The 19,652-nt window shown below is 43.5% G+C and overlaps 1 protein-coding gene across 2 annotated transcripts in view; it reads right to left on the bottom strand.

The window, feature by feature from the left end:
- The window catches only part of SMG6 (SMG6 nonsense mediated mRNA decay factor), a 162,649-nt gene that overhangs the window by 128,834 nt on the left and 14,163 nt on the right, over positions 1-19,652 (bottom strand). For both annotated transcript variants that reach the window (XM_075263595.1, XM_075263594.1), the window contains exons 7-10: positions 19,106-19,216; positions 18,759-18,923; positions 10,896-10,957; positions 5,658-5,803 (exon numbers count right to left, since the gene is read on the bottom strand). In XM_075263595.1, coding sequence (XP_075119696.1) covers positions 5,658-5,803; positions 10,896-10,957; positions 18,759-18,923; positions 19,106-19,216 — 484 coding nt within the window. The remainder of the gene's footprint in view (positions 1-5,657; positions 5,804-10,895; positions 10,958-18,758; positions 18,924-19,105; positions 19,217-19,652) is intronic.

Here is a 19,652-nt window from a genome sequence, read left to right as displayed (position 1 = left end):
GGGGGCGTGGCTCAGAGCTCCAATCAGAGGCAGCCAGTGTCAGAGCTCAGAATCACACCCTTGTCTGCTCCTGCCTGACACCGCCCACCTGACAGTACAGAGCCTATATAGTATATCAGACACCAAAACTAACAGCAATGATTGCTCGAGAACGCTGGGGGCTCAAGGAAAAAATTTCAACTGTGCCAAAATCTGTGGAGCAGTGCCAATTAAATGGTGTAAAGAGCTGGACTTGTTAGACGTGGTGAAAAGGTCCACTTTAAAGAGGTCCCCAGGCACATGAGGATTCATATCACTAGAAAGTAGTCAGGTCACTGAATTCAGCAAACTGTCGGCTTTCCCGTTATGTGCCCCCGTGCTGGAGTTATAGGTGCCGTTACCGATCTCTGCCCACTGTCAGAAGAGCGTTCTTGACAGTCTAGCTGGGCTGTGAGAATTGCCCCCTCCTGACAGTACTCGTCCATAGACTAGTACTGGGGGGGCGTTCTTCACAACTTAGCGTCATAGCTGGGCAGTAAGGAACACCCCCGCTGACAGTACAGAGCTATGGACGAGTACTGTCAGGAGGGGGCAATTCTCACAGCCCAGCTAGACTGTCAGGAACGTCCTTCTGACAGTGGGCAGAGATTGGTAACAGCCATGACAACACAAAGGGAGAATAAAGGCAGCAATGGGAAGAGGTTAAGACTATTAGACCACTGTACACATTGACAGAATCAGGGTTAAAGGTAAGTCTAGTTACAGGTTCCCACAACAAACTTTATTTTCCCACATTTTTTCACAAGTCGTCATAAAATTCAAGCTAAAAATTACAGCCAAGTAGAAAAACAGCTAAACTGGAAATATTCTCTACTTGACTTCTAAGAGAAGCCGAAAAATTAATTTATCAGCAGATATTCTGATATTACAAGTGCTGAACACATCAAGCATTGGGAATTTCCCTAGACATCTAAATACATGATCAACGATATACTGAAATCCACAGGGGAACCCAACAGGAAGTGTGGAGTAGCTTTGCAGTGGCCCCAAAGGAGCAATTAAAAAAAAAAAAAAAAAAAAAGCAGTTGGTGCACTGGGGGTGGGCCTTCAGCTCACTGGAGCACAGCTCTTACCAGACAGACCCCTACCATCCTCTGCCACCCCATGCAGGGGGAATTGATCCACTATCACATCACTCATCCTATTTGAGCAGCAAGAGGAGTGCTGCTGGGCCTGAAGGCCTCGCCCCCAGTGCACCAATTTAACACCAGAGTTGTAACATACACAAAAGGTTTATCATTGTAATGTTCTCTATAATGTGGTGGTGGTAGCTGAATATGTTTGAGTGAGACACAGAGACCCTTTAAGGCTGAATTCACACAGAGTTTTTTGGTCAGGAATTTGGCCAGGAAAAATCCGCTCAGGAATATTCCTGAGGCGTTTTTTGAAGCATTTTCCGCCTGAAAAAAAAAATCAATGCAAGACAATGGGAGGTGGAAAATCTGCCTGGCGGGTTTTTTTTTGCAAAAAATGCCCCCAAAAATGCCTAAAAAAAAAAAAAAAAAAAAAAAAAAAAAAAACGCTAGAGTTTTTTCAGCTTCCCATTGGCTTCCATTAATTTTTTTTAGGCAGGAAATGCCTGAAGAATGGACATGTCGCTTCTTTTTTTCGCTGGGGGGTGCGGCAGGTTACATAGGACTGTATGGTGAGGCATTTTTTGGAGGAGGATTTTGAGGCGGATTCCTGACCAAAAAACTCCATGTGAACTAAAGGAGTGCCAGCAGTGAATTTGCTATAAACACAGCACCTTGTAGAGACAATTTAACAGTTTCAAAACATGTCTAATTTTTGGCTTTGAAGCCCCACTTTCATGAACATCACTGATGCCCAGGCAAGTGCACAAAACACCTTCTCCCTCATCGGCATATCAGTGGCCGCTATAGTCGCTGGGTTTCCACTGTATTACAGAGCAGAGACTTGTCCGTAATATACACGATCAGACCCCTTGGGGTTCAAGACCCCTGGAATATGGAGGGGGGGGGGGATCTAAAAATAAAAGTCAGGAAAAACAAAACAAAAAAAACAAACACCTTTTCTTACATCAATCCAATATAGATTTTTTATCTCTGGCTTTCCAGCATGTGACATGAAATATTGAGCAGTCATACGGCTGAATTGAAAAATTAAATAAAAGTTAAGGCTTTTGGATGGAGGGAAGTTAAACAAAATAAATAAATGAATATATGCTATGGCAGGAAAGGGTTAAACCCCGTTCTCTTCATTAACTCCTATAAACCCATCTATAAGTAATTGTTCGCAGTATTGTACGGGCCTGATTCAGCACGGTGCTCCGCTAAGCACAATCCATGGTAGCTGCCTGAGCTACTGGGAACGGCTGCTCCGGTAACATTATCATTCACACACGTGTTGGTGCATGCGTAGAGGATTACACGCCTATTATGCCGAACTCCTAAATCTCTCAGCATTAGGGTCTCATTTCAGTCTTGCTAACAGCAGGAACTCCAGTGTACGCAGGCGGAGCAGAATTAGCCTGCAGTAGTGGAATTCCTCATCTGTGCCACACAGAAACTCTAGTTTCCAGATATTGTGCCAGCACCCAGGTCTAGTAACGGTACAGTACATCCTCAATAAGACGCCACTAACCACTGCCTGAGCCGCTGGTACATAGGCATCAGAGAATTCCAGAATTATGTCCTGGAGAAAAATGGCTACAATTAAATATATAAAAATAATTATAATCAGCAAAGACTTGCTTAGAGGAGGCAGAAACGCAGAGGTGACGGTATCCCCAAACTACAAGGGCGGACTGGTGACTCTGTTACCAAATAGATGAGATTAGTGACCTGCAGCAAGACGGTGGAGAGAGGGAAAGAAAAGATGCAATCCCCACTTAACTTTAATATCTGCCATGTATAACCAAATACTTTATATAGCTGCATAATATTTACCATATATTATAGACATATACACACAAAAACACTTGAAGATCACTGTGCACTGCCATCTGTCTGTCATTTTTGGTAATGCAGGACCCTTTAGCGTGGACTCTGTATCCACATGTGATAGACTTAGGGCTAGTTCACACGTGAACTGCCTGCGCGGGCTTTGACACAGAGAGAGACGCGGCTCGCCGCGGCTCTCTCTTGTCAAAACCCGCCCGCCGCGACCATTGCGGTCGCGGCTTTCACCTCCGCTGTCGGCTCAAATGAATGAGCCAACATGGAGGGTGCTGCAGCTGGGCGGAAAGAGCATGTCGCTTCTTTTCTCCGCTAGCAGCAGCCCGCCGCTAGCGGAGAAAAGAAGCCCGGCGGTCTCCATAGACCACCATTATAAGGGGAGGTTTTGGACGCGAAATCCGCTGTCAAAAACCTCCCCTTATACTCACGTGTGAACTAGCCCTTACAGTGCAGAATTTTTCAACGTCTTTAAATGAGATTTTTTTTAATCTCATCCACTTTTCTACTACTTGAAAATCCATTGTGGTCAAACCCTAACACTTTCTTCACAATTTAAGCATGCAAACCTTCAGAAAAAATCACAATTTTCTTATTCTATCGAAAGAACTGACAAAATGTTGCTCCAAATAACTAAAACCATGCTCATTCTCTCTCATAGGGTGCATTATAATGGTCAGGATGGGTCCACACTTGCGCCGGGTCTCTCCTTTCAGATTTTCGTCTTCTGCCGACAGGAGACAGAAACCTGACAGTCAGTGTCCGCCCATGAGCGCCTGTGAGCGTTTTGTGGCCTCCGTGGCGAAACCTTTTTTTTTTTTTTTTTTTTTTAACCAGACACAATGTCTTGCATGTTCGACTTTGTGTCCGGTTAAAAAAAGAAACGGTTTCGCCGCGGGCGCTCACGGGCGGACACTGAATGAATGGGTTTGCAAAGTGACTGCCAGTTTCCGTCTCCTGTCCAGATTCTCAGGCAGAAGACGGAAACCTGAAAGCGGAGACCGGGCGCAAATGTGAACCCGCCCTCAGCTGTAAAAAGAAGGCTATACTAGCAAGTAAGGATTGCTGGGAAAATCAATTTTCTTTACTAATGCACCAGATATTTTTGTTTTACTATATTACAAGTAAAATAAAGGAAATGGAATACCCGAGAGTCACAAAATACAGATCTGCAAGGGTTAAACTAGAGACAAAAAAAGTGACCTGGTGCAGTATGGAGTAAGTATGAAATAAATGTTTTATGGCTTCCCTGGTGTTTCTGTAGATTCTTGACCAAGGACTATTATTTTAAAGAGCTAAGGAAACCATCTACTACAGAAAAACATCTCGGATTAAATGTTTTCTCCTTCTAGTCAACCAATAAAGCAAACACAGAAACCATAAAAATAAAATAAGTGCGGTGTAAACTAACTCCAGTGGTGAGGAGACTACTGGAGGCTTCTATTATTTTCCGAAATCGGTCAAGGAAATAGAAGATTTAATAAAACAATTAGACTGAATTCACATTTGCAATTTTGACTCCGTTTTTTGGTTTTTTTTTCTTTCGCAAACAGCATTGGATGAGAAGTATAAAGCCTGTTTCAGACGGTTTCTACTTTTGTGGAATAGGAGAAGATTATGGGTCCATTCACACGCAGGAAAATGGTGAGGAATTTCAGCGCTGAAAAAAAAAATCCTCCCATTGACTACAATGGGTTTTGCTAGCTTAAAAAAAAAGCTAGCAGAACCCATTGAAGTCAAAGGGAGGATTTTTTTTCAGCGCTGACATTCCACACCAAATTCCTCCGTGTGAATGCACCCTAACTTTAAAGCAATATGAAATTAAGGATGTTGGTGCACTGGGGGCGGGCTTTCAGTTCCAGAGCACTGTTCAAATCTTTTCTATGTCCTGCTTGAGATTTTGCCAAACAGGATGGTGATATCATGGCTGCATGTGCGAGGGTAAGGGCTAGTTCATACGGGGTTCTGCGTGAACACATCCTATCGCGGCTTTCTGCTCCGGATTAGGCCCAAGTGAACGGGCCTTGTCGGGAGGGAGGTGTCACGAGGCGGATGCTGTGATGGAAGGGCAGCTCGCTTCTTTTCACCGTAAGTGGGAACAAACCGCTCACGGAAAAAGGAAGTGACCGGCTCCCACTGATTTCAATGGGAGGCACAGGATTTTGATGTGGACTCAGTGTCAAAATCCTGACCACTTTGCCCCGTGTGAAATAGCCCTAAGGGGTCAACTCCCACTGCAAATAGTGGCGAAGAGATCAGTTCCCTAGAAGTTGAAACTACCAACTAACTCATTTTCAGATTGCTTCAAAGTGGTTTCTCTCCAAACTACAAAGTCACACCATTAAGAGCATGTTGTGTATCATGGTAATGTGCTCTATAACATGATGGTGGCAGATGAATATACTTTGGAAAGGCTCCCCTTAGGTAGTATGGAAGACTGGTAAGAATGCACTATACAGCAGTCTCATGGGGGCAGACAGAACGCTGAATGAAGCAAAGCTGGACCCATTGATAACCTATACAAATGGAGTCCACTGGGAATCCAATATTTTTAGGGCAATGCGTCATGCCGTCATGTACTTGCCGGTAAAAAGAATACAATGGAAAACAACAACGGAAACCTTGACAAAAGCTGAAGCGCCAATAAATCCTTTCAACTTTTCCTCTGTTTTGCGTCATGACATATACACATTTTCTCCATACCTTTGCTCTGAGAATTATTCACGGCAAACATATTAATAGCCATAAGCTGTAACATCCTCGTATTGCCAATAGGAGACGGGCTGTGCTGGAGAAGGGCCTTAAATTCCTGAAGAAGCTTTTCTGCAACCACATGGAACGTTTCCATCCTGCAAAAAGTAAAGAAAAGTCAAAGGCCGGGAAAGGGAAGCGGAGGACAGAGTGACAACAAACATGGCCAGCAATGCAGCTCACCATGGAGTTGTCACACTGCTTTCCTAGACTCCTATTTAGACTTGGTTCATATCAGGTTTTCAGTTATATGAGGATCTGTGACCCCTGACAGCATACAATGTAATGGAGTCACTCCAAAAAGGTGCAGATGGAGCACCCCTGTACATTACACTTATTTTACTGTACATATGTAAGAAGTGGCACCACCAGGCACGAAGTCCAAAATATACATTTGGAGGATCATTACATGGTTTGCTAGGTAAACACCAAAATTAGGTTCCAAACGTGATGTGAACACAACAAAGGTTGGCACTCATATCAATGCATGGATAGATATGTCACTACCCCAGGGATACGCCTGCTGCTCAGTTTCTGTCTGTAATGATAGGATTGAGAAATGAATGGAAAAATAACCAAAATTGAAGTCCGCTCCATTAATTGCTATGAACATGCTCACATTGATTATTTCAATTATTTTTCATCCATGTTTATTTCACATGGATATTGGCTAAAGGATAGGTCACTGTACATTATCAGGTCAGCTGACATGTGGATAACCGAAACCAAAATTCAGTTGCATGGCGTGACATAAATAAGGGGTGTGGCAGGTAAAAGGGGAGAATCATTCATTTCCTAATAATCGAGGCAAAATGTTTTGATTTGGGACATAACTGCCCAGTCCTCCAATAACGACAGATAGGAACGGTTTTCAACTATTCGACTCCCAAAGATGTGTCAGGTGACGATCCAATACCTTTGTACATTTACTTGTTACATCACATTTAGTATCTCCAAGCCCAAGCTCACATCAAGAAATTATAATACACTTAACATTAGACAGACAGATATTGGGATATATGTATCTATCTATCTATGTATCTATCTATCTATCTATCTATCTATCTCAGGGGTGCTCACACTTTTTCTGCGTGTGAGCTACTTTATTAGCTGACCAAGGCAAAAGATCTACTAGGGCGGGGCCGGGCCTATGGGCGGGACGGGCGTGTATGTGGGAAGGCCAGGCGGATCGTGACAGGAGACAGCGGCGTTCTGTGGCTGCCCAGGGATCCCCGCTGTCTGCTTCTTCACAGTGCAGGCTGAGAGTTACCTCTGGACACTGGCAGGCTGGGGCTGCTGCTGCCCCGCCTGCCAGTGTCCGGAGATGACTCTCAGCCTGCACTGTGAACAAGCAGACACCGGAGATCCCTGCATCCCGCGATCAGTAGATACCAGTAGATCGCGATCGACGTATTGGGCACCCCTGATCTATCTGGTACATGTGCACACACAAATACAGATGTATCCTTTCTTCCTCTTTGACCTGATCAGGTGTGTGTATGTGGAGATGATCAGCTTTTCAAAACAAGATTGTGTGATAGTCAATGCTTAGATGATATATGTCAGTGTATGGCAACTTGGTATTTGTGAAATACAGTCTGAGTATTACGTAGTATCTCACAATATTGTATTAGTTTAAACAGGACCTTTCATCACTTGGGGCACATGCGGTTTTATACACCGCTAGAAAGCCGACAGTGTGCTGAATTCAGCGCACTGTCGGCTTTCGTTTCTGACAGTCAGGAACGCCCTTCCTCACAGCAACGTCTATAGCACTGTACTGTGAGAGCAGGGAGGAAACACCCCCCACACACACACAGTACTCGTATATGGATGAGCGCTATCAGGAGGGGAGGGAGGCGTTCCTCACTGCTCTCACAGTACAGCGCTATAGGCCCTGCTGTGAATTCAGCGTACTGTATGCCCTCTAGCGGTATATAAAACCGCATGTGCCCCAGGTGATGAAAGGTCCTCTTTAATTAGCATTTGGGTCCTTAAAGGTATTTTCCCAGTTCAGGATTTTGCCTGCCCTTCTGTCTCCTTTCTCCTCCTCTTCCGGGTTTCACGGACAAGGGTAGGCTTTCAGTTTAATAACAGAGATACTAGACCTCATCTGGGCTCAGCAGCTAAATACACAATGAAGTAAGAAAATAGCAGAAAGAAATGAGCATGCTCAATGTAACATCCTAACCTAATCTGAACCTATGAATATCCTACACCTGGTTTTAGAATGGTTAATGTAGCTTGAAGTGGTGTGAACTTACAGCACTATATAAGCCACAGCTATGATACGGACTGGTTCCCTTTATAAATGGTATAATACATTGCGGTGGGATATTACAGAGTAGGGCTTGCAAAACCCACTGAAGTCCCGCAAAGGTTGCACAAAATGCGCTCTAGACTTAACAAGCAGAAGCTCAAACTATTTTTGAGCTAAACCAATGCACTTTGTAAAGGAAAAAAGTTATGTGGTTTTCTACATAGCTAGTGCAACTGTAAGGCTGGGTTCACACTAACGTAGGTGTCCGACAGCTAGTGTCCGTAGCTAATGTCCGCGCAAGATTTTAGCAATGGACACTAGCTGTATCCGTTTACAATTTCCATTCATTTAAATGGGATATCATGTAGTGTCCATTAGTGTCCATTTACAAGCTTGTCCGATTTTTCAAGCGGACAGAAAAATCCTGCATGTAGGAAAATGTAAACGGAAACAGCTAGAGTCCGTTGCTAAAATCTTGCGCGGACACTAGCGGTCAGACACCGACAGTAGTGTGAACCCAGCCTAAAAGGAAAGTGACACAAAGCAATGGCATGGTGAGGGCCTCCATCTATATCACTGGATATAATCCTTGTTTATGTTCAAGGGAGGCTTAGGAAATGTCATTCAAGGTAGAAAGGGTGCCTGGAACCAGGATACACCATGGTAATAGGAAAACACTATTTTTACAGGTTTTCCCAGAACTAACAGTTTGCTTAGAAGTATACAGAAGTAACTCTAACCAACTCGGACAACTAGTTTAAAGGGATTCTACCACTAAAATGCTGTTTTCTGTGCTTTACACGTTGGAATAGCCTTTAGAAAGGCTATTCGCCTCTTACCTTTAGATGTGATCTCTGCCACGCCGTTCCTTAAAAATACCGGTTTTTACTGGTATGCTAATGAGTTCTCTGCAGCAACAAGGGCGGGCCCTAGCGCTCAAACGGCGATGGGGGCGTCCCCACTGCTGCCTGAGAAGTGTCTGCAGTGACGCCTTCTTCTTCAGCTGTATCCTCCCCTCCTCTGTCGTCTTCCTTATTCGTCAGCTCTGACGCCTGTGCAGTTGGCTCTGCCAGCAAGACACTGGTAGAGCCGACTGCGCATGCCGGCCGGCGGCCATATTTTCGAGGCCGCAAGGCAAGACTGCACAGGCGTCAGAGCTGACGAAGAAGGAAGACGACAGAGAAGGGGAGGATGCAGCTGAAGAAGAAAGCATCGCTGGAGTGGGTTCTCGGGCTGCAGTGGGGACGCCCCCATTGCCGTTTGAGCGCTGGGGTCCGCCCTCATTGCTGCAGAGAAATCATTAGCATACCGGTAAAAACCAGTATTTCTAAGGAACAGCGCAGCGGAGACCACGTCTAAAGGTAACAGACGAATAGCCTGTCTAAAGGCTATTCCGACGTCTAAAGCAGGAAAAAACAGCATTTTAGTGGTAGAATCCCTTTAAGAAGGGATGATGGAAGTGTGGTGTGATCCAACCTGCCTATTTCATTTTCAGGAATATGCAGTTGAAATTTTCCACTTGACCAGGTTTTCGCATTACATTCAATGGAAGTTATTAGATCCACCTGAAGATCGAGCATGAGGCTTTATCTGCTAGCTTAAAAAATTAGCTAGAGAAAAATAAAAAAAGGTATATAATATCTATATATCAGTCTGCCTTCCAGTGAAATGAAGTAAGGCTGGTTTCAGACAAATTTGGAGCCGATTTTGAGATGGAATCGGCCTCACATGCAGTGCCAAATTTAACCATGTGAACATACCCTTAGGCTAACACCATGTGGTAAAGCTGTGTTAGAGGCAAAGCCAGGAGTTTTATATTTTTGTTTCCACCCATAGGGCTCTTTCAAAAGGGGCGGATTCTCATGCCAAATCCACCTCAGAATCCGCCCCCTCACAATGGAGGTCTACATAGACCGCTAGCTTCCTTTTTCCATGAGCGGTATGTTCCATGTATTAAAATGCAGCTAAAAAGGAGGAAACAAACAAACAAAAAGACTCAAACACAAAAGAAGATAAAATGTAGGTGTTTTTTTTTTTGCCTTCCCCCACATAAGGCTATACATAGATGATCACAGGGTCCTTGGGAAACGGCATGGATAACACATGGATGATATCTTGTGTGGAGTCTGTGCCTTCCACAGATTTCCAGCAATGAGCCAAGGCAGCCATAGGACCTGTCCAGAATTTTGTCCCAGGCTCACAGCCCCCTACACGGATAACAACAGACTCACAAGTACAAGTATGGGATCACAGAACACAATGGGTCAAACTTGCCCTGTTATGTGTAAGAAGTCAAAGACTATGGGGGCAAAGGGGAAAGGCCGCATTCTCACAGGTAAAATTAGCACGCTTTTCTGCAGAGTTTTTGTTTCTGCAATGTGTGGATGAGATTAAATAAACTTTGTTGGACATTAAAAAAATTATATAAATTATTATAATTTATATATCACTTCTGACTACAGGAGGACGCCTTCTGAAATATTACATACATACATACAGTAAAAAAAAAAAACCTCCTTGAGACGACCACCCCTAATTGGATTGAAAAGTGGTAGTTGTTAAAGAGGAGGGGGTTGTTCTGAAGTAAGATATCCAGCATGGACAAAACAGTTGTAGGAGGATGAAGAGATATTAGCTGTATCCAAACCCCCGGAGACTGGTCATCTGCAGAGAGATATGTGGTTTGAATGATGATATTTGTCTAGAGACGGAAATACCCCAAATGGCTTACAGCAGAAGTAATATTTGGGTCTGCGGCACAACATCCCCACGTCCAGCTGAGAACATCACTCTGCAGTGATGTCAAGGGAGTAGTGAGGGCGCTTCACCCACCGAGCCCTCCGCTATAAACACAGCTTGGCTGCAAAGAGGCTGACATTCCAAAGAGATGCATAACGTCGGAAAATGAGACACAGATCCAGCACACTTACCCAATCCTGGTGAAGAGCTTCCCCTGGGCATGCAGGAAGCTGAGCAGGAAGCGTTTGTTCAGCTGCATGGGAAAGAAAAAAAAAAAATTTAGAAAAAAAAAAAAAAAAGACAAAACAATAAAACCTTCGACATTCTGGGAAAGGAGTGGAGTCCCGGGTGCTGAAATAACCTGGCCTGGGGATGTGGGGGCGAGTGGCTGTAGATGGGAAATGAATGACATGCCCTAAATCTCACACACATGCTGGGATGGGCACATGCCATTCTAAGGAGCAGAAAGCACAGGCTGTCTTACAACAACACCCTCTGCCGGCTGGTAAAACAGTGTTTAATGACAAAGAAAACAGAAGTAACCAGCACAAAATCTGGAAAGACTATGATATAAAAAAAAAAAGGGGGGACCGAAAGTTATACATAAAGGAAATCAGTCACATATATACCTAGTGTGGAGCACAACGCCTAGTACAAAATCGGTAGAAATCTTTGCCATGTCCAAGACTTCTGACAACTACCTGCAAGTCTACAGATATTAAAAGCAAACCTGACGCCATGAAAATAAAGTCCAGTCTGTAAGCAGCATATTGCAGGGCAGCAGGACCTAAGTAGAGTGGTATTGTTAGGGCTAGTTCACACGTAGTTTTTTGGTCCGGATTTTGACGCGTAATCTGCGTCAAAATCCAGGTCAAAAAACCGCCTCCCAATGAATTCAATGGGAGCCGGAAAAAAGCAGCGACCTGCCCTATTTCGACGCGGATTCCGCGTCAAGACAATTCCTCCGGACTAGGCCCATTCATTTGGGCATAATCCAGAGCGGAAAGTCGCGACTGTCGGAAGCCACTGCAGGAGTATTTTGGTCCGGATTCTGACGCGGCTTCCCACGTCAAAATCCAGACCAAAAAACTACATGTGAACTAACCCTTAGAAAAGCTTAGGAGTCCAGTGGGAGGTCCGACTGTCTATACAGAGGTTTGTGACTTAAAAGCAGAACCCCCCACTGCACTCTTGTCCTGCATGGAATGAGCAGAGGTATAAATGTAGCAGAGTTAACCCAAACTTCTGAAATTGGTTAAACTGCAGCAATGTGATATGTGATCACAGAAGGCAAACAGAAACCAATGAACACTCAATGAAAAGTCAATGAATAATGATTTTTCATTGTCTTCTGTGATAAGTTATCATGCTGTAGTAATTTAACAAATTTCAGAAGTTCGAGCTAACTCTGCTACATCTGTAAAATACAAGACAAGTTTTATAGTTTGTGGGAAAAGTCCCAGTATATGTATCTGCTCTGCTGCTTTATAATATACTGCCTGCAGATGAGACACCATGGTTAATCTATCTTCAGGCTTAAAGGGGGTTTCCGGGCAAAAGATGTTTTGTTTAAATATCTGTTAAGTTAAGGCCCCATGTTGCGGAAACGCAGCGGTCATTTGACAACCCCAGGGACACTTTCTGATAATCTGGTAATGTTCCGTTTCACCGCTTCTGAAACAGAACGTCACCAGTAGTCTTCCCCCTGCCCTATCCACATCAATACTTACCAAGCCTTCCTGTGTCCGGGGAACGGCTCCTCCCCTCTTGCCGTCTGTTAGTAGTGGGCAGAATAGGTTAGCTAGGGAGATGGGGAAGGGTGGGAGGGGCTAGTAATGGGCGGGATCGCTAGGCTTAGTGAGACAGGGAGGGTCTTGTAAGGAAGTGAGAGAGGAGGGGGGCTGAGAGAGGGAACTAGTGTAGGAGCTACACAGGCTAACCCCAAGTAAACAAAGGCAGGGGATGCAGCAGCAAATCAGAGACACCCAGAAATCACTCTAAACACTGCTAAAAGGTATATGGGTGTACTTATTAACCCATTACTATCACTAACAGACCTTTCTATATAAAAAAACAAAAAATTTAAAAAAAGGGCTGGGGGTTCTGGACAGAAAATCTTGAGACCTCATTCACATGTATTGAGCTGTCATTAGTTGTGGATCTGGCAGTACAGAAACTACACCATAAATGTGTAACAAATACACCAAGCATGAACTTGGGTGTGAATAATCGCTGTCAGCGGGACAAAGTTTCAGCCAACAGATGGATTGTGGGTACGGTCAGCCTTGTAATATGGTAAGAGAGCGTCGATGACAACCCATCACAACTGCCAACCCCACTATGCTCAGTCTACTACCGCCAAAATATCACAAGTATTTATTTTACTAGGACACTTAGGAGAGTATACACTGTATAGCCTACCCGACCAACTCTGTACTTCAGCTACATTGTAAGAAAGGTCACAGCCCAGCACATTTGGGGGTCGATGAAGTGTCGGGCAAGCAAACTTTCAGCACTTAGGAAGTTTTCAAATTCCTATAAAACTGTGGGATTTTATGATCTTCGTGGTTGCAGCTGCCCAAGAAGCCAGAAATTCTGTAATAAGCCTCACCGTCCTGTGAGACATTGCAATCTATACATTGTGGCCTCCAGAATTAGGATACTTGTACGTGTCATTTACAGAGAACCGGCCACATTGAACAGGAGACCAAGTGAATGATGGCATGTTACATAGCTGGAGGCACAGAGTAGGCAGATACATAGCTTTAAGAAGGGTTTCAGTATAAGGGTGCATTCACACAGAGTAACGTGCCGTGTGATGTGGCACGTATACGGTGTGTGAGATTTTGAGCGCCGTATACGCTCCCATTGATTTCAATGAGAGCCTGGATCGTATACGCCGCGTTATTTTGCGGCCGCAAAATAACGCGGTGTATACGATCCAGGCTCCCATTGAAATCAATGGGAGCGTATACGGCGCTCAAAATCACACACGCCTTATACGTGCCACATCACGCGGCACGTTACTCTGTGTGAATGCACCCTAACAATTTTTTTTTTTTTTTTTTTAAATGTAGATTGTGAGCCCCATATAGGGATTACAATGTACATTTTTCCCTATCAGTATATCTTTGTAGAATGGGAGGAAACCCACGCAAACACGGGGAGAACATACAAACTCCTTGCAGATGTTGTTCCTGGCAGGATTCGAACCCTTGACTTGAGCGCTAACCACTGAACCACTGAACCACCATGTTGCCCCTGGGTTTCAGTATAACTTGTCAAATAAAAATCAGATCTCTGTAAAATGAGCAACTAGTAAGTCCCTGAGTAAGACAACCGTCGGGCTACTAGGCAGCTCCAAATGAGTGAAGATTTATATAAATAAATCACAAGTTTTACTGAATCTTTCCTCGCAGTCTGCTCCGCTCCTCCTGCTCTATAACATACTGCCTGCAGACAGGACCGTGTTATACTGAAGACATGGAGGGCCGGCCACTGGCTGATCATGATAAGTTTACGTGTGCACGATGCAATGGGATACAAAGAGGAGACACTGTTTTCTTGACATAAGCTTATAGGATTTTTTCTTTTTATAACTGATAGATGTGACAGTAAAATCTTTGCCATATTAATAAAAACTACATAACAAGACTTATAACCTTACACATGACAAAACTAAACTAAACCGGTCAATGCCCTGATATTCTCGGGGTGTTGCAGGCGCTGAAAACAACCACCCCCCTCGGGCCACGCCTGCGTTCTGACACCTGCACAATCCTACGTGCAGGCACAAGGCACCAAATAAGGGAAGGATTGTGTACAGCGGCCCCAGGAAGAAATTGTGTCTTAAGATGAAATTTCAATACTTGAGTTTTGGACGTAAATTTCGGGATCTGCTCTTTCTCAAGCCATAGTCTGCTTTAAGCCTCCAACACGAAGAGGAAGAGAGGCAGCCGAGATGTAAGGATCCCTGGGAATCCAGGATACATCCAGCAGAGAGACAGACACAGAATGGACATCCAGGGGGAGGGAGATCTAAACAAGAAAACATAAGACACCCGGACGAAGGCTACTCCAAAGGTTTCCGTTAGGTATAAAGAAAGTCAGTAAACAAAGCGAAGGGAAGGAATAGCTAAAGAATAACCACATAAAATTCATGTCCATAAAGCTATCAAATAAGCGGCGCACTACAAACCGTGTTCAGCACAACTATATATCACATTATATAAGGTTACTGCTGAAGCTACGCACTTATAGGGAGTCTGTCAGCAGTAAGTGTTATAAACCTAATCCTAGGACCTAGTAGAGGTGACTCTACAGTTTCCAAGCATGCCTCTGCTATGCAGCTTTGCAGATCCATTTTCATGTAAATTATTATTTTATTCATATGCAAATTAAAAGAAAAGTGCATTGGGGCCATAACAAGTCCGGGCTTTGTTCTCCCCTCTAGATTCCCGGGCAAAGGATTTTTCTCCTTACTTGAATATGAATGAAATGTTGATTTACATGAAAATGGCTTGTAAACCACCTTACATTGAACTAGGGCAAGCTGATACGTACCAACTAAGTATTCATTGTAAGCTATATTGTGCATAGAAATTATAAAAATAAAAAAAACACACACACAAAAAAAAAACAAAACACAAAAGTCCGCAGTACTCCCCAGTATTAGATATACCCTTTCCAAATGGTTAAAGTTAAAGTCGCTGCTTCCCCCTGACATCTTTTGCTACATCAGTGGCATCCTCGAGATAAAGGGACATATTTGGGCTTTGTTCTCTGCTCTATATAATGCAATATTACCCCTTTATTCACATACGAAGGAAATGCTGATTTTTTTTATTCTCATGTAAATCAAAGTCAAAGTTTGGAGTTCAAATCATATTACATGGCTATGTAGAAGGGACATGTCTGAAGTACTTGTGTATATATACGCTCATCCAACATCAAGCACTGACATGTACACATGCAGTAGCAAACGTAAAACCACCCGAATAGCAACGTGTGACAGGGTGATATTTATGGCCAACCAGGTCAATAGTATTTTGACTATTTTTTCTCTTGATAGTCAACAACAACTTGTACATGTTTAACCCCATAAATAAAATTCTTCAACACCTCCGCCAAGTCATCATTTAATAGGAACTGCTCCATTAATAGCAGCAGAGTTGGGAATTTTTCTCTAGCCCCCACTATCCCAGAGCAACAAGCGCAGGTAGCTTTAGTGCCTGGTCTGATTATTAGTTTCTACACTGTCAAGTGGGTGGAGTCAAGCAGAGCAGACTGGGGCATTTCCATCTAGGACAGGTGTATCAAACTCATTTTCACCGAGGGCTACATCATCCTTATGGTTGCCTTCAAAATGTAGTAATTCTGAGACCGTATAAATGTACCTATGCTAGTTAGGTATAGTTACAGTTGTAGCCCGCACAAGGCAACCATAAGGCTGATGTTAACATATTGCTAAAGAAAAGTTTCTAAAAATCCTTACCCATTTTGTTTTCTGGCCGGCTGTCCCCTCATAGGTAATAGTGTCCTAATTATGCCCCCTACAGGTAATAGTTCTCCCCACCCCACATGAAACTAAACAATTACCTACAAAGCACTGATGCAGCGCTCGGCTGTCCAGCAAGGGGTTCCGCCATATTTCCATTCCCAAAATTGATGGGGTTCTCAGCAGTAGGTCCCACACTGGTAAACAATTAATCCTACACCCTATGAATGTTTTTTGGCATAATCCCTTTTGTCAGTTACTTTATTTTTTTTACTATTTAATACTGCTGCCAACGGAGTCATAAACATGAACCTTAACTCGGCCCTACCCAGGTCTCTGTCTGCAGAGGTGGCAGCTCCATTGGTGGGTGTATACAGGTCCTCCGGCTGTTTGGCTACTATAGTCATTGGCCTCTAGAGTCACCTCTTTATCTGTGGCCTGTGTGTCAGATGAATGTAGCCGGTCGTGCTGAAAACAGAGGCCCATGAAGAGCAATCTGAACAGTTAAAACTATTCAGGGTCTATAACTAGCTTTATAATACCGTAACCAATGTAGAATGAAGAGGAGGAGAAAAAAAAAAATGTTGGTTTGGTGTTGTGACAACTCTTTTCTAGAATTTCTTGCTTTCATCAGATCAACAGCTGTGCTATGGTCAGGTCTGAGACAAACGTAATAAGTCACATTAAGTTCAATGTGTAGGGGGACAGACATGGCACGGTGGCTGAGAAGGAAGTGGGTATGATCTGGTGAGTCACACCAAGCACTGCGCATGGTGGAAGTCACGTCGCACTCTCTGAGATGCTGGGAAAGTGGTTTTCGCGTTTAACCAGCTACAATGAAACAGGGCACCTTTACTTCCTCCACTCTCTAGTTCCTCTAAAAGCAAAGCCGTACACACGCAAGTAGACGATGGCTGCCTGGCAACCGCTCACAAACTTGCTTGTAAATAAATATGGGTACCAATGTAAACCCCGCACAAGAAGGGAATTAAACGGGTGAGAAGTAACGGATATAATGGCAGAAAATAGATGCATATAAAGTATGTCAATGAATAAATAAACTCTACATCATAGACTGTACTGGCAAAGCATTGTAAGACGGCTACAAAATGTATCACATAGCTGCTAAGAATATACTACATAGAAATATAATAGCGGCTGATGAAGTAAATATTAGGAAATAACCGTATACTTATGAGCAATGAATAACAAGCTTATAACAACAACATGAAAGTAGTAGCAGTCATAAAGAGATAGGACACTGGCGTTTAAGAGGGGCAATGGCACCACCTGGAGGCCAAAGATGCACACTGCACCTGAACTTTTACGGGTGGTCAGTGGTGTGAAATAATAAAGGGTACAGGGAAAGTAGACTAGAAGGGTTAAAGAGGGCTAGTAAAAAAAAAAAAAAAAAAAAAAATAATATATATATATATATATATATATATATATATATATATATATATATATATATATATATATATATTATGATAGATAGATAGATCTATATATCTCAATGTTGTATGACCACCACTCCATTCACTTATTCAGAAGAGAATGGAGTGGATGACACGTATCCACCACTGCTGCATTCGCATGGATCACTCGCCCAGCTGTTGCAATCTTTAGGGAGTTGACTGTAGATAAGGATCAAGTATTAAATGATATTAATGTCCTTTTGTTAAAGAGGACCTTTCATCAGTTGAGGCATATGCAGTTTTATATACGGCTAGAAAGCAGACAGTGCGATGAGATCAGCGCACTTTCGGCTTTTCCACTCTGTGCCCCGGGTGAAAAGCTAGCAGTCAGAAGGGCGTTCCTGGCAGTCAGTCAGGAACGCCCTTCCTCACAGTAGTGTCTATAGCGCTGTACTGTGAGAGCGGTGAGGAACGCCCCCTCCCCTACTGATAGTACTAGTCCATAGACAAGTACTGGGGGGGGGGGCTTTCCTCCCCGCTCTCACAGTACAGTGCTATAGGCGCTGCTGTGAGGTAGGGCGTTCCTGACTGACTATCAGGAACGCCCTTCTGACGGTTAAGAGCTACGGTACTGGCACTGATAGCTCTTCGCCCGGGGCACAAAGTGGAAAAGCCGAAAATGTGCTGAATTCAGCGCACTGTCTGCTTTCTAGCGGTATATAAAACCGCATGTGCCTCAACTGATGAAAGGTCCTCTTTAAGGGGATTTCTCTCTACTAGCAGAGTCGCACTAGCAGGACTGACCCCCATCTACTAAACAGCTACCCAAACTGCCCCACAAAGACATAGAAGAAAAGGCTGCCTGGAAGTTGTGTAGTAGTCAGTACTGTAGCTCTGAAAGGATCATATGACTCGTTTCTGAGAAATCATGGCATGTAACACATGGTCCTTCTCAAAGATGTTGACAGAGATCATGTGACATATCATGTGACTCCAGAGCCATTTTTTTTCTCTGCCCCCACTAATTTTTGGAAAGCGAGGACATGATCACATTCACCAGCAGAACTAAGTGTAACAGGTATAACGTCTCATTAGATATTCCACATTAAATGGCCCAAAATGCAATAATCAAAACTCACATCACTTGGGCTAAGACTTTGAAGACCATCACTCCCAGGACTGCCGCTGGAACAACCTCCCCGCATTGGGTGGATCCATATCTCTACTCGGGTGGTATCTTCAGTGGAATTACGATAAGTGTTTGCTTCCATATCCTTTTGAGTCTTCTGTTCCATCTGCTCAGCCTAAAGTTTAGAAAGATTAATAAAGCATAGAGTTGTAAGAACGCTGAGATCAATCAACCTTTACAAAACCATTGTAGTAACGGTATGCCATGCGCTAACATAGAGAGAATCATTTTGCTATATTGATAGAAAGCGCATTTCTAGAAAGCAGAGGGTACCGTACCAGGAAGACCGCAGCTTACCTTACGCTTGGTCTCTTCAAACAAACTCATGAGACTTTCCTTGGCAGTGAGAATGGGGTTGCTGGCAGCCAGGCTACGCATGTAGTAATAAACAGCATCCAATTTCCTCCTCTGTTGCAACAGAAGGTGTAAAAGACAAAAAATAATAATACATTAAATAATTTAAAACATTAAAATCAAAATTTGGTCTGAAGATAGAAAATGCTCCAGTGTGAAATCAGTTTTAGGGAAAATATATATCCCTTTAATAAGAGGCACTGTACCCGAAATTTTATCCACTGCAACATGATGTGAAGAGTAGCTTATTCACTGTATATATTTTTAAGTAAAATGGCACAAACTTGCTGCCTCTACTGTCCATGTGGAATAGGAATTTAATGATACCGTATCATTCCGTATATACTCCAAATATATGCAGTGTACTTTACTAGTGTGAGCGAATAGTAGATACAAATAACTCACTCCCATAGGAATGTGTGTTAGTGCCGGCCAGCGTTTAGCCCCTTGGTGTTCGGCCACTTACAAGCATTCCTATGGGAGTGAGGTA

This window comes from Leptodactylus fuscus, chromosome 2 (genome assembly GCF_031893055.1).
Source record: "Leptodactylus fuscus isolate aLepFus1 chromosome 2, aLepFus1.hap2, whole genome shotgun sequence".
Lineage (NCBI taxonomy): Eukaryota > Metazoa > Chordata > Amphibia > Anura > Leptodactylidae > Leptodactylus > Leptodactylus fuscus.
This window is presented reverse-complemented; position numbering and strand designations above follow the sequence as displayed.